This window comes from Saimiri boliviensis, chromosome 6 (genome assembly GCF_048565385.1).
Source record: "Saimiri boliviensis isolate mSaiBol1 chromosome 6, mSaiBol1.pri, whole genome shotgun sequence".
Classification (NCBI taxonomy): Eukaryota; Metazoa; Chordata; class Mammalia; order Primates; family Cebidae; genus Saimiri; species Saimiri boliviensis.
In genome coordinates, this window is record NC_133454.1 from 116,219,102 (window position 1) to 116,230,912 (window position 11,811).

The window sequence follows — 11,811 nt, forward strand, 5'->3', positions numbered from 1 at the left end:
GCAAAACCTAAACCAAACCAAATAAACCAAAACAAAAACCTCAGATAAGAGAGGACTACTATATATAACAAAACCCCAGAGGAAAGAGTCAAAAGATGTATTTGGTTGTAATTTCTCAGTATCTTCATTTCTCAAAAGGCATATCTCACTTGAAAAACAATGAGGCTAGTTGAAGCAATTATATAGATCAATTGAGCAAACAAAACGATGTCTTTTGTTTTGAATTACTCTAAAAGATTGGAACTCAGGAAACTTGAAATTTTTCTTATTTTTTTAATTGTCAAATAATAATTGTACATATTCATGGGGTACAAAGTATGGTTTCCATACATATAATGTATTGTACTTAGATCAGGGTAATTAGCATATTAAACATATCCGTCGTCTCAAACATTTATCATTTGTTTGTGTTGGGAATAGTCAATATTCTCCTAGCTATTTTGAACTATATAATTCACTGTTGTTAACTATGATCATCCTACAGTGGTATACAACACTAGAATTTATTCCTCCTATCTATCTGTAATTTTATAGCCTTTAGTGAATCCCTTGCTATCCCACCCTTCCCCCTGCCCTTCCCAGCCTCTAGTATCCTCTGTTCTACTTGTGATACCTATGAGATCAGCTCTTTTTAGCTTCCACATATGAGTGAGAATATGTGGAGTTTAACTTTCTGTTCCTGGCTTATTTCATTTAATTTCTTCCAGTTCCATCTACGTTGTAATGAAACTCTTTAGTTTAATTAGGTACCACTTGTTAATTTTTGTTTTTATTGCTTTTGGGGGCTTAGCCAATTTTTTTTCCCAAGGCTGATGTCAAGAAGAGTATTTCTTAGGTAGTCTTCCAGGATTTTTAGGGTTTGAGTTCTTTCATTTAAATCTTTAATCCACTTTCAGTTAGATTTTTGTATATAGTAAAATGCAGGAATCCAGCTTCTGCCTTCAGCATATGGCTAGCTAGTTATTCCAGCACCATTTATTGAATGGGGAGTTCTTTCTCTGGGGCTCATTTTTGCTGTCCTTATCAATGGATGTAGGTGTGCAGCTTTATTTTGGAGTTTTCTGTTCTGTTCCCTCGGTCTATGTGTCTGTTTTTGTATCTATACCACGTTGCTTTGGTTCCTGTGGCTTTGTAGTATAGCCAGAATCAATAGGAACTTAAACAAATTGACAAGCAAGAAACAACTCCAAATGGCCAAAGGACATAAACAGATACTTCTCAAAAGAAGATATACAGTGGCCAGAAAACAAACAAAATGCTCAGCATCACTAATCATCAGAGAAATGCAAATCACAGCCACAATGAGACACCATATCACACCACTCAGATGGCCATTATTAAAGGGTTGAAAAACAACAGATGCTGGTGAGGTTGCAGAAAAAAGGGGATGTTTATATACTGTTGGTAGGAATGTAAATTAATCCAGCCACTGTGGAAAGCATTCTGGAGATATTGCAGAAAACTTAAAACGGAGCTACAATTGGACCCAGCAATCCCAGCAATGCACTTGTGTGTTCATTTCTGTGCTATTCACAATAGCAAAGACATGGAATCAGTCCTTGTACCCATCAATGGCAGATTGGATAAAGAAAATATGAAATTTATACACCATGAAATACTATGCAGCCATGAAAAAGAATAAAATCATACGCTTTGCAGCAATATGGATGGAGCTGGAGGTCATATACCTAAGCAAATTAATGCAGGAGTAGAAAACCAAATACCAGATGTTCTCACTTTTTTTTAAATTATAATTTCTTTTTTTTTCTTTTTTTATTGCATTTTAGGTTTTGGGGTACATGTGAAGAACATGCAAGATTGTTGCATAGGTACACACATGTCAGTGTGGTTTTCTGCCTTCCGTCCCCTCGCCTTTATCTGTCCTTTCTCCCCATGCTATCTCTTCCCACCTCCCCACCCCCCGTCCCTCCCCCATTTCCCCCCAACGGACCCCAGTGTGTAGTGCTCCCCTCCCTGTGTCCATGTGTTCTCATTGTTCAACACCCGCCTATGAGTGAGAACATTCGGTGTTTGATTTTCTGCTCTTGTGTCAGTTTGCTGAGAATGATGGTTTCCAGGTTCATCCATGTCCCTACAAAGGATGTGAACTCATCGTTTTTGATGGCTGCGTAATATTCCATGGTGTATGTGTGCCACATTTTCCCTATCCAGTCTATCATCGTTGGGCATTTGGGTTGGTTCCAGGTCTTTGCTATTGTGAACAGTGCTGCAATGAACATTCGTGTGCATGTGTCCTTATAGTAGAATGATTTATAATCCTTTGGATATATACTCACTTTTAAGTGGGAGCTTAGCATTGAGCACACATAGACATAAATATGGGAACAAAAGACATTAATGACCACTAGAGGGTGATGGAGGGGAGTGAGTTAAAAAACTACATAACGAGTAAGAAAATACTTTTTGCTCACTACCTAGGCGATGGAATCTATACTCCAAAGCTCAACATCACACAATATTCCTATATAACAAATTTGTGAGTGTATTCCCTATATCTAAAAATTGAAACTAAATAAAAATCAACAAAAAATTAATTGCATTTAAACCTATGCAAAATTTTTAGTGTCTTTATATGATCACGACAGCCATGTAAAATTGAAATCTAATTTTCTTATTTTACAGAAGAAATAGAGGATCAGCAAGATTAAATAACTGAATCACAGAACATGTACATTGTCTTTGAGCCCAAATATTCTTACTCTGTATGCTGTGATACTTTCATTAGGCTGAATTCCTTGGGGCTAGTATTTGATTGTGGTGTAGTATATAAAACTATTTTTTGATACATATCATAAAAAATAAAAAGTATTAGATGAAAAATTATTAGTGTCAATAAATGAATATTTTTCAGCAGTACGTGGTAAAATATAACTATAAAACAATTTCAATATTAAAAAGCTGGCTTTAGGCTTAGCTCCTTGAATACAAAAACTGCTTTAGAAGATGGTTTATGAAGTATATGGAAAGAAAACAGGAGTCATTCGTGGTTGATGAACAAAATATTTCTCAGTTAAACAACTTACCTTTCAAGATTTTGTTAAGAATAACTTTTGGATCTTTTAATAATGCAGTCTGTTACCAAAATATAAATATATATCTCATAGATATGTTTATAGCTACCTCTATTGACAGATCCAGCCTCCTAACTCATGGTTACTATATGTTTTATTGAAAAAATCAGTCTGGCACAGAGCCAGATCAGAGAATTTGTATGTATTTACAAGGTCATCATGCCTAACCCAATAAAATACCAAACTCTATTCACGATGGCCATCCAGTCTCTACTTAAATAGCTAAGGGTGGTAATAGACAAGAGTTCTTTGGAATCCCTACACCTTTCTAGTCAAGCTTTGTGATGTGACAATATTTAGCAAGCATATTGTGATTGTGGAAACATGATGGAAACACCAGCTTCAGGATCAGGAGACATGAATTTATTTCTTACTGTTCCACTATGTTCATTCCATGACCTTAAATATTTCTATTTCTGCAAGTAGTTTACTTAGAACATTTGGAAGGTGCTTACAAGTTCTCTGATTATGTCCATAATAAGATATTTATTATCATATATATTGCTATATTTTCTTCTACAACTAGAAGAGGAAAAATTGGAAGTGTTTTGAGTAATTGTGTGTCTACAGTCCAGCATTGGAATACAATCCTAAACTTTTCAATTTTTAATAAACAACTTAGGAGATGTCCTCCTGGGATGAAAGTGTTTTTAGATTGGACAAATAAAATACATGCTCTGCCCTTGAGTGTTTTGTTGCTTTGATAATATGTTCCTGGGTCTATTGAAGTACATTAAACTGCCCCTAAGAACACTGTCAGACACTTTCTTTTTGTTTAATTAGCTCCTGACCTGGATCTGTCAAATGTTAAATTTACACCTCAACTGGTTTCTTACCAACTGTGATCTGATCCATATTGAATTTCTTTTTTTTTTCGATATTTCTGCAAATTAGATTTTTATTTTCTTCATATGAGTAGAATCACTTGGGAATATGTCCTGATAGATATAGGCCTTTAAAAATAATGATGAATAAGTGATGACAAATAAAAGCTAAATTAACAGGATAGACCAAATGAGCAGAATTATATTAGAAAAAAGCAGGAAAATGACCAATTTAGGTGCCTGCCCCGTGGGCTGTAATATGTCTAATGCTGTTGTTCACAGTGCTTCATGTGTTCCCGGTGGTCAGTGAAAGTTGAAAACACAATCAGAAACGAATTTCTTTGCTTATTCTGGTTTGCCTTTTTAGTTAGAAAAATCTGTGTTGCTGTCTCTTCAATGTTTTTCCCACTCACTTTTTGGACTTGGATTCTGGAAACAGACTTTTTCTTATAGCTCCAGGAACTCCTTTTTTGAAAGTTACCTTTATGTTCAACCCTCTTTGACTGGGACCTAGCTCTGTAGACTGTCCCTTCTTCACTCCATGCTACTCTGGGATCCGGGGAGCTTGACTAGAAAGGTGTAGGGATTCCAAAGAACTCTTGTCTATTACCACCCTTAGCTATTTAAGTAGAGACTGGATGGCCATCATGAATAGAGTTTGGTATTTTATTGGGTTAGGCATGATGACCTTGTAAATACATACAAATTCTCTGATCTGGCTCTGTGCTTTCACTCCAGACTTGAAAGACAGTTCAAGACATAGTCACAGATGACACCTTAGCAAAATCCACATTTATTATAGTTCTTTAGACAGTTTTAAGTCCTTATTCAAACTTTCTTTGTCACTTACCACCATAAATATTATCATGGCACTACACTGTCTAGTCAAACTAGGTTTGTCATGTGGTCCCAGTTTTTATAAACTATTTTATTTTACCGTGACCATGCTGTTCACTTTGACCACTTTCTTCCAAGCCAATCCAGAGTTATGAACAGTTAATTTTTTAATCTGATTTTGGAAAGCATATTTGAACATGGGTGAGTGAATGTGGTTCTACATAGGAATATTTCTGAATTGAATTTGAGCGGTTTTAAAAATATTTTCAAATATAGGTCAATGTTTCTACTAGCAGATAATTCTAGTATGCTTCACAGTTGGCAAGTTAGTTGTAAAATAATAATTTAAGACTAAGAATCCTGGCTCAGAATGTAGGAGGCTTGACTTGGCAGATGAGGATCTGATTCCTTGATTTAGTTTTCCATGTTGTAAAGTAGAAATACTGATGCCTATATCTTTCCCATGCCATAGGGATATTGTTAGATTAAATTTAAATGACTGAAATAAATAGATTTTACAATTCTGAATATAATTTAAGAATGTAATCATTTTCATAATTGTCCTGTTAATCTAATTATGGAATTAGCATGAGAAACAACTACTTTGAAGTATTGTAAGCTACAACTAATGTAAAGTACTGCTAATATAATAGAAGTCATTGCTGTCACTTAATTTTCATCTGAAAACAAATTAAATTTATGATAACCATGAAAGATAGGTTATTAAGGAAATATTCTAATAAAAAATGTAAAAGTCAGTTCCCACCTGAATGTTTAATTTATACGACACCAAATTAGACTCCCTACTAAGTTTATTTGATATATTATCAAATGTCCAAATTTATAAGTGGTCAACATTTTTTGTTTCGTTTTTTTTTTTTTTTTTACACAGTGATTAATCTTCATACAGACCTAAGCAAGGAGTTAAAACTAAAGCTAAATGCTTTAAGCATTCTCTAATGTTCAGTTTTAAGCAACATGAACTAATTGGGCTGTAGGCAAGGTCTGCTAATAATTGTGAAATACCCTTGAGATCTAATTAATCACAGCTAAGAAACTTTGCAGAATTTGCCTGCAAAGAGGATATGTGGTAGCCCTTCTAAGACTCAAGAGAAAGGTGCTATCTAAAGATGCCACTTATAAATCCACAAAGATCTACTGGAGCTGAGCTAGTTGGCATTTTTCTTCTTACAACTTCACTTCTTGATGAACTAACAGCTGCCTGGGGCTCTGTCCATGGAGCCGTGTCAGACAAGTTAATAGGTGAGATTTGTTTTTTAAGAAATCATATAAATATAGAATCTCAGGATTAAATGGACCTTCAAAATCACCCTTCTTCCCCAACAGCCTAAGGTTTAAGTCTCTTCTTCCTCATGTAAATTATCAAGAAAGACAGAATCAACTATAATCCCACCACTTTAGAAGTAAAAATATTTTAGGGTCTTTTATTTTTCCCTATTCATATATATTTGAATTAATTAGAATCACATTATGTATTCAAATTTGTATCCATATTTTCCCCACTTAATATTATAACATAAGAATTTTCCTATATTACATAAATTTTAAGAACATCATTGTTAAAAACTACACATTTTTCTAAGACATACACTATATTTTACTCCCCCACTTCTCGAATATGAGACATTCCTTGGAGTTTCTAATTTTCTGCAGCTCTTAATAATTTTGTTGAACATATTAGTAATGAATGATTTTTCTCTTTTTAAAATATTTTCCTTTAGGATTTATTCTTAGAAAAAACATTGTGAAGTTCAAGGAAAAAGATAGGGTGACTTTAATTTCTTCATAGTTATTTTTAGGTCATGTTTATTATGTCTTCTCTTACTTTACACACACCATACTCTTTCAGATCTGTTGGGAGTCGACCTCAGAATAAGAGAAAACGATAAAGCAGGTACACTTTGTTTTCACATATGTACACAATTTTTGTATTGGAAAATTAAAAAATAAACCCCTTTATCCACTTACTATTCAAAGGAAAAATATTTTTCATAAAATACATTTTGTTATATTTATGTTTTTGGTTTTCATATTTTGGGGAAATTTATGTCTCCAAACTGGGAGGAGTTTTCCTCTTCTATTAATACTGGAGTTTTCTCAAACCAAGAATGATGTACGATGGATATCAGGGAAGGGTGGGAGAAGCAGGCATGAGAACATATGCAACAGAAACAAAGTAGTAGAAGGGATTATTCATCATGTGAGCAGGTGGATTGTTACATGATAACAAAATGTCAGAGGAGGGCCTGCAAAAGGGCTCTGTGAGGAACATGTTTATGGTTTTATATGGGCAAACATTCATTAATATGTAGAGTGTCCAATAACTATTTGCTGAATGAGTGACTATGTAAGTCATAGATACCTACTTATAGGAACTTGTAGATGCTATAAGTACATGTTTGTGTATGTGTGTGTATATATCTATATAGTACTTTATCTTATCTAGCAGTCTATTTCTGTTCTCTACATTGAGTTTCTATTTTTAAAACTTTGAAAATGATAAGTTCTTTGACTTTGACAGATTATGGATGGAAAAACTTCTCCAAGACTTTTTTTTTTTTAAGTCCCCGTCTATTGAAGTTTTAAATTTACTGAGTTGGTACTGTGTTAAATTGTATGTGGAACATAATTTTGAGGAATAAACAATATTAATTAAAGAACATGTCTGAGCATGGTGGCTCATGCCTGTAATCCCAGCACTTTGGGAGGCTGAGGCAGGTGGATCACCTGAGGTCAGGAGTTCAAGACCAGCCTGGCCAACATGGCAAAACCCCATCTCTACTAAAACTACAAAAATTAGCTGAGCCTGGTGGTGTGCACCTGTAATCCCAGATACTCAGGAGGCTGAGGCAGGAGAATTGCTTGAATCTGGGAGGTGGAGGTTGCAGTGAGCTGAGATCATGCCACTGAACTCCAGCCTGGGTGACAGAATGAGACTCCATCTCAAAAAAAATGTATAATAATTATCCTGAAAGTAAAATTTCCCAGTAACGTAGTGTTTCCTGCAGGCAATTGATACGTCCATCCTCACTTTGCAATATAGGCTAGAAATTATTAAACTGGAATATCTCTTCCTTTCAAAAGTTTTTTTTTAAATGCTTTTCATAAGGTAGAGAGCCTGAATAAACAGAGTAGGAGAATAAGAGTACTTGAATTCCTAGGTTTATGGACTGGGGAAACACATACATCCTTACACATGGAGATGTCGGAAGGGAAGATGTAGGGGGGAATTCACAGCATGTATTCATTGCTTGATAGGTGCCAGGCACTGAAGATACTATGTCAAGCACCACATAGGCACAGTGAGAAAAGCAGCATGAATAGCATATTTGTTATGGTGGGTGCTAGGGAGAGTGTGTCTCTAATGACTTGTATGTTTCCCTAATCTGCCTGCTTATGATAGATATTTCTTCACCACGTCTTTCTTCCAGTTGGAGCTGTGGATTCAAATGTAAATTCTGTGAGAAGAGGGAATAACCCTTACCTGTGAGCAGCACTTTACAGCTTACAAAATCAATCTCACAGCTACAGTTTGTAAACTCACAGATGTGGAGGTAGGCTCAGAAGCATGGGACACTGGAATAATTTAGCAAAGTCACATGGAGTTGGAACAAGAGGAAGAATACAGATCTCATGTATAGCGTCAAGAATATTCTCTGCAATTACACAGGAACTGTTGCCTTATAGAGGTTTTACAGATGATAATACTAGATACCTAAAAAGTTTGAAAGCATCGTGGAGGAAGTGAAATTTAGGAATTTAAGTAATTACTGGGGTGAGGGAAGCCAAAGACATGCCCTGCAGTTAAATACCCTATCTCTATACTGTGAAATTCAGACTGTAATCCTTTTATGATGAATAGGTCATCTTTATCTCTTATAGGTAATTCAGATCCCTGGTCATCTTTCTTTATCACTTGTAGGTTACTCCCTGAATGGATCACCTCATGCCTCCCAACAATGTGACTGAATTCATTCTCTTGGGACTCACACAGAATCTACACTTGCAGAAAATACTCTTCATTGTTTTTTTATTTATTTTCCTGTTTACTGTGCTGGCCAATCTGTTCATTGTCATCACCATCTCCTCCAGCACCATGCTTTCATCACCCATGTACTTCTTTCTCACTTACTTGTCCTTTATAGATGCCTCCTACACCTCTGTCACCACCCCCAAAATGATCATCGACCTGCTTTACCAGAGAAGAACCATCTCCTTGGCTGGCTGCCTGACTCAGCTGTTCGTGGAGCACTTGCTGGGAGGATCAGAGATCATCCTCCTTGTTGTCATGGCGTACGACCGCTATGTGGCCATCTGCAAGCCCCTGCACTACACAGCCATCATGCGACAAGGGCTCTGCCACCTTCTGGTGGTGATAGCCTGGATTGGAGGCATCCTGCATGCCACTGTGCAGATTTTCTTCATGATCCACTTGCCCTTCTGTGGTCCTAACGTCATTGACCACTTTATGTGTGATCTCTTCCCATTGTTGAAACTTGCCTGCAGAGATACCTACAGACTTGGGATGGTGGTGGCAGCCAACAGTGGAGCCATGTGCTTGCTCATCTTTTCCATGCTCCTCATCTCCTACATAGTCATCCTGAGCTCCCTGAGATCCCATGGCTCTGAAGGATGGCACAAAGCCCTCTCCACCTGTGCCTCCCACTTTACTGTTGTGGTACTCTTTTTTGTGCCTTGCATATTCACCTACATGCGTCCCGTGGTCACCTACTCTGTGGACAAGTTGGTGACGGTCTTCTTTGCAATCCTCACCCCCATGTTAAATCCTATAATTTACACAGTGAGAAACACAGAGGTAAAAAACGCCATGAGGAGTTTGTTGAATAAGAGAGTAACTTAGTCTGTGCATAAAGGCAAGAAAGCAATTAAATGTATAAAGAGGGAGAAATATGTCTGTGGTAAATTGTGCAAGATAATTCAGATATTTTACAGATCATTGACAAAAACTAAGCAAACAAATATTTAAAAAAACAAACAAACCCAGAAACTAACATTTATTGAACACTTAACATTGGCTAGGTCTTTTGCTAGGTATTTTGATAGCTTTTAACATACTTTACCAAAGCTCTAATGTTCATGTACATTGATTCTGGATATTCCATGGAAAGAACAACTATAAATCCCTAGCTTGATAATTCTAGAGTATGTTTTTCTCTAGAGTCTCACTGTTACTTTGCTAAATTCTTCATACATATGTTACATACATGAAATTGGCTTTTGCACAGAATCTTGATCTCAGAACTTTGAAAATTTTGCTTGGCTCATGGTAAAGCAAAAAAAGAGGCTAGAAGTCCTTAGATATGGGTAGATGCAGGGTGACAATTGAGGAGTGAAAGAACCACCGGTGATTTTTTTCCTTTGTCCCTCCCTCCCTCCCTCCTTCCCTCCCTCCCTCCCTCCCTCCCTTTCTTCCTTCCTTTCTTTTTTCTCTTTTTCCTTTCTTTCTCTCTTTCTCTTTTTCTTTCTCTCTCTTTATTCTTTCCTTCCCTTCCTCCCTTCCTCCTTCTTTCTTCCTTCTCTCTCTTTCTCATTCGGAGTCTACTGAAAGCAAAGAGAGATGCCTACAAAAAAGAAAGACATAATTAATAACATCTTAAAATTTTTTTCCTCAGCACAAAAAATATGCTAGAACTTATGAGATTACTCTTAATTTGTTCTGATTTTCTTAAATCTCTTTATAGCTCACAGTTTTTCTTGAATATAAAGGACTTTGTTTTGTTTTCTTTGCCAATATTTGAGAAGCTATTTGAATCTGCAAAAGTAAACTTTCTTTTATTTAATCTCAATAAAAAGGCATATGCTAAGTTTCTAAAGTTATTGTTCATTATATGTGCCACATATATTTATAAATGAGTGTCTTTTTATTTATCAGACACATTCACTTCAGTTAGGTGACTTAAATCACACACTAAAATGCCAGTTTCAAGATTACTGTCCCCATTTTATAGAGAAGTGAATGAAAGCTAAGAGAGGTACATAGATTTTCTTGTCTCAGCTCATACCTCTGAATTTCAGCAACAAAATTTGAATCTAGGTCTTCCAAATCTGTCCTATTTCAAATAAAACAGTTGTTTATGGTAAGTTTATGTCCATAGATAAGAAATTTATATGTAATCTTGATGATTCACTTTGCCCTTCAAGAAAGATGACGCCAAATTTGTTGTGGCCATTTCTTACATATAGTATATAGTCTATATGTAGTTCCTATATGCACATGAATTATATATTCTTATATGCAGTATATATTTTACATGTAGTTCCTATATGCACATGGAAAATACCACATCATTCTATGTTACTACATAACATTTCATGAATCAAAGTTTCTCTGACAGTAACACAGTTACTTCTCACAAATGATTTTTTTTTCTTAAGCTCATTGATCATCTACAGCTATTTCTTCCATAATTTGAGCATATAGTAATGCCAGAACATGGGCTATTTGTTCTACCTGTTTTTTTTGTGGGAGGCAGGGCAGGGGATGACTGTATTTTAGCTTATGCACGAATGTTCACATTAATAAGAAATAGAACTTTTTCCTCACAAAATCTAAGCTTGAAAGATTATATAATAAGCACTTGATCTAATAAAAATAAATTTGCAATTGCTAGTGAAATTTAAATATTTCAACAGAATCTAGATGAAATAATTTGTGATTCGCTTTGCATTATGATTGTTAGATAGGAGATGAGGGTAAGCCAGGGACAGGGATAGAAAAAGTATTGAGAAATGTTATTTCTATTCTAAGACAAAAAGAAAGGTCTGAAGACAGAAACTAAGGGCAATGATTGTGTCTTAGGGGGTACACCAAGTACTCAGTGGAAGGGTGAGAAGATTAGTTAGACACAAATTATAAATGAGACATAAATTTTAAATTGTCAATAGCAAACCTGGAAGGTGTAGAACTGAAAGAAGACATGTAGTAAGCCTGGCATTCTCAGTGGGTGAAGTCCTGCTGGTTTGTAAACAATGTTTAAGAGTGTTAAGAAATTCTTTTGCACCCATCATCAAGAGTC

At 35.7% G+C, this 11,811-nt stretch overlaps 1 protein-coding gene across 1 annotated transcript; it reads left to right on the plus strand.

The window, feature by feature from the left end:
• The first annotated feature begins 8,708 nt into the window (after window positions 1-8,708).
• Window positions 8,709-9,635, plus strand: LOC101042093 (olfactory receptor 4C3D-like). The gene has a single exon (XM_003920435.2). The coding sequence runs from the start codon at window positions 8,709-8,711 to the stop codon at window positions 9,633-9,635; it is 927 nt and encodes a 308-aa protein (XP_003920484.2).
• Window positions 9,636-11,811: the final 2,176 nt, after the last annotated feature.

What these genes read in the sequence shown, in the direction of transcription:
- LOC101042093 (XM_003920435.2), top strand. Translation starts at nt 8,709, where the DNA reads ATGGATCACCTCATGCCTCCCAACAATGTGACTGAATTCATTCTCTTG.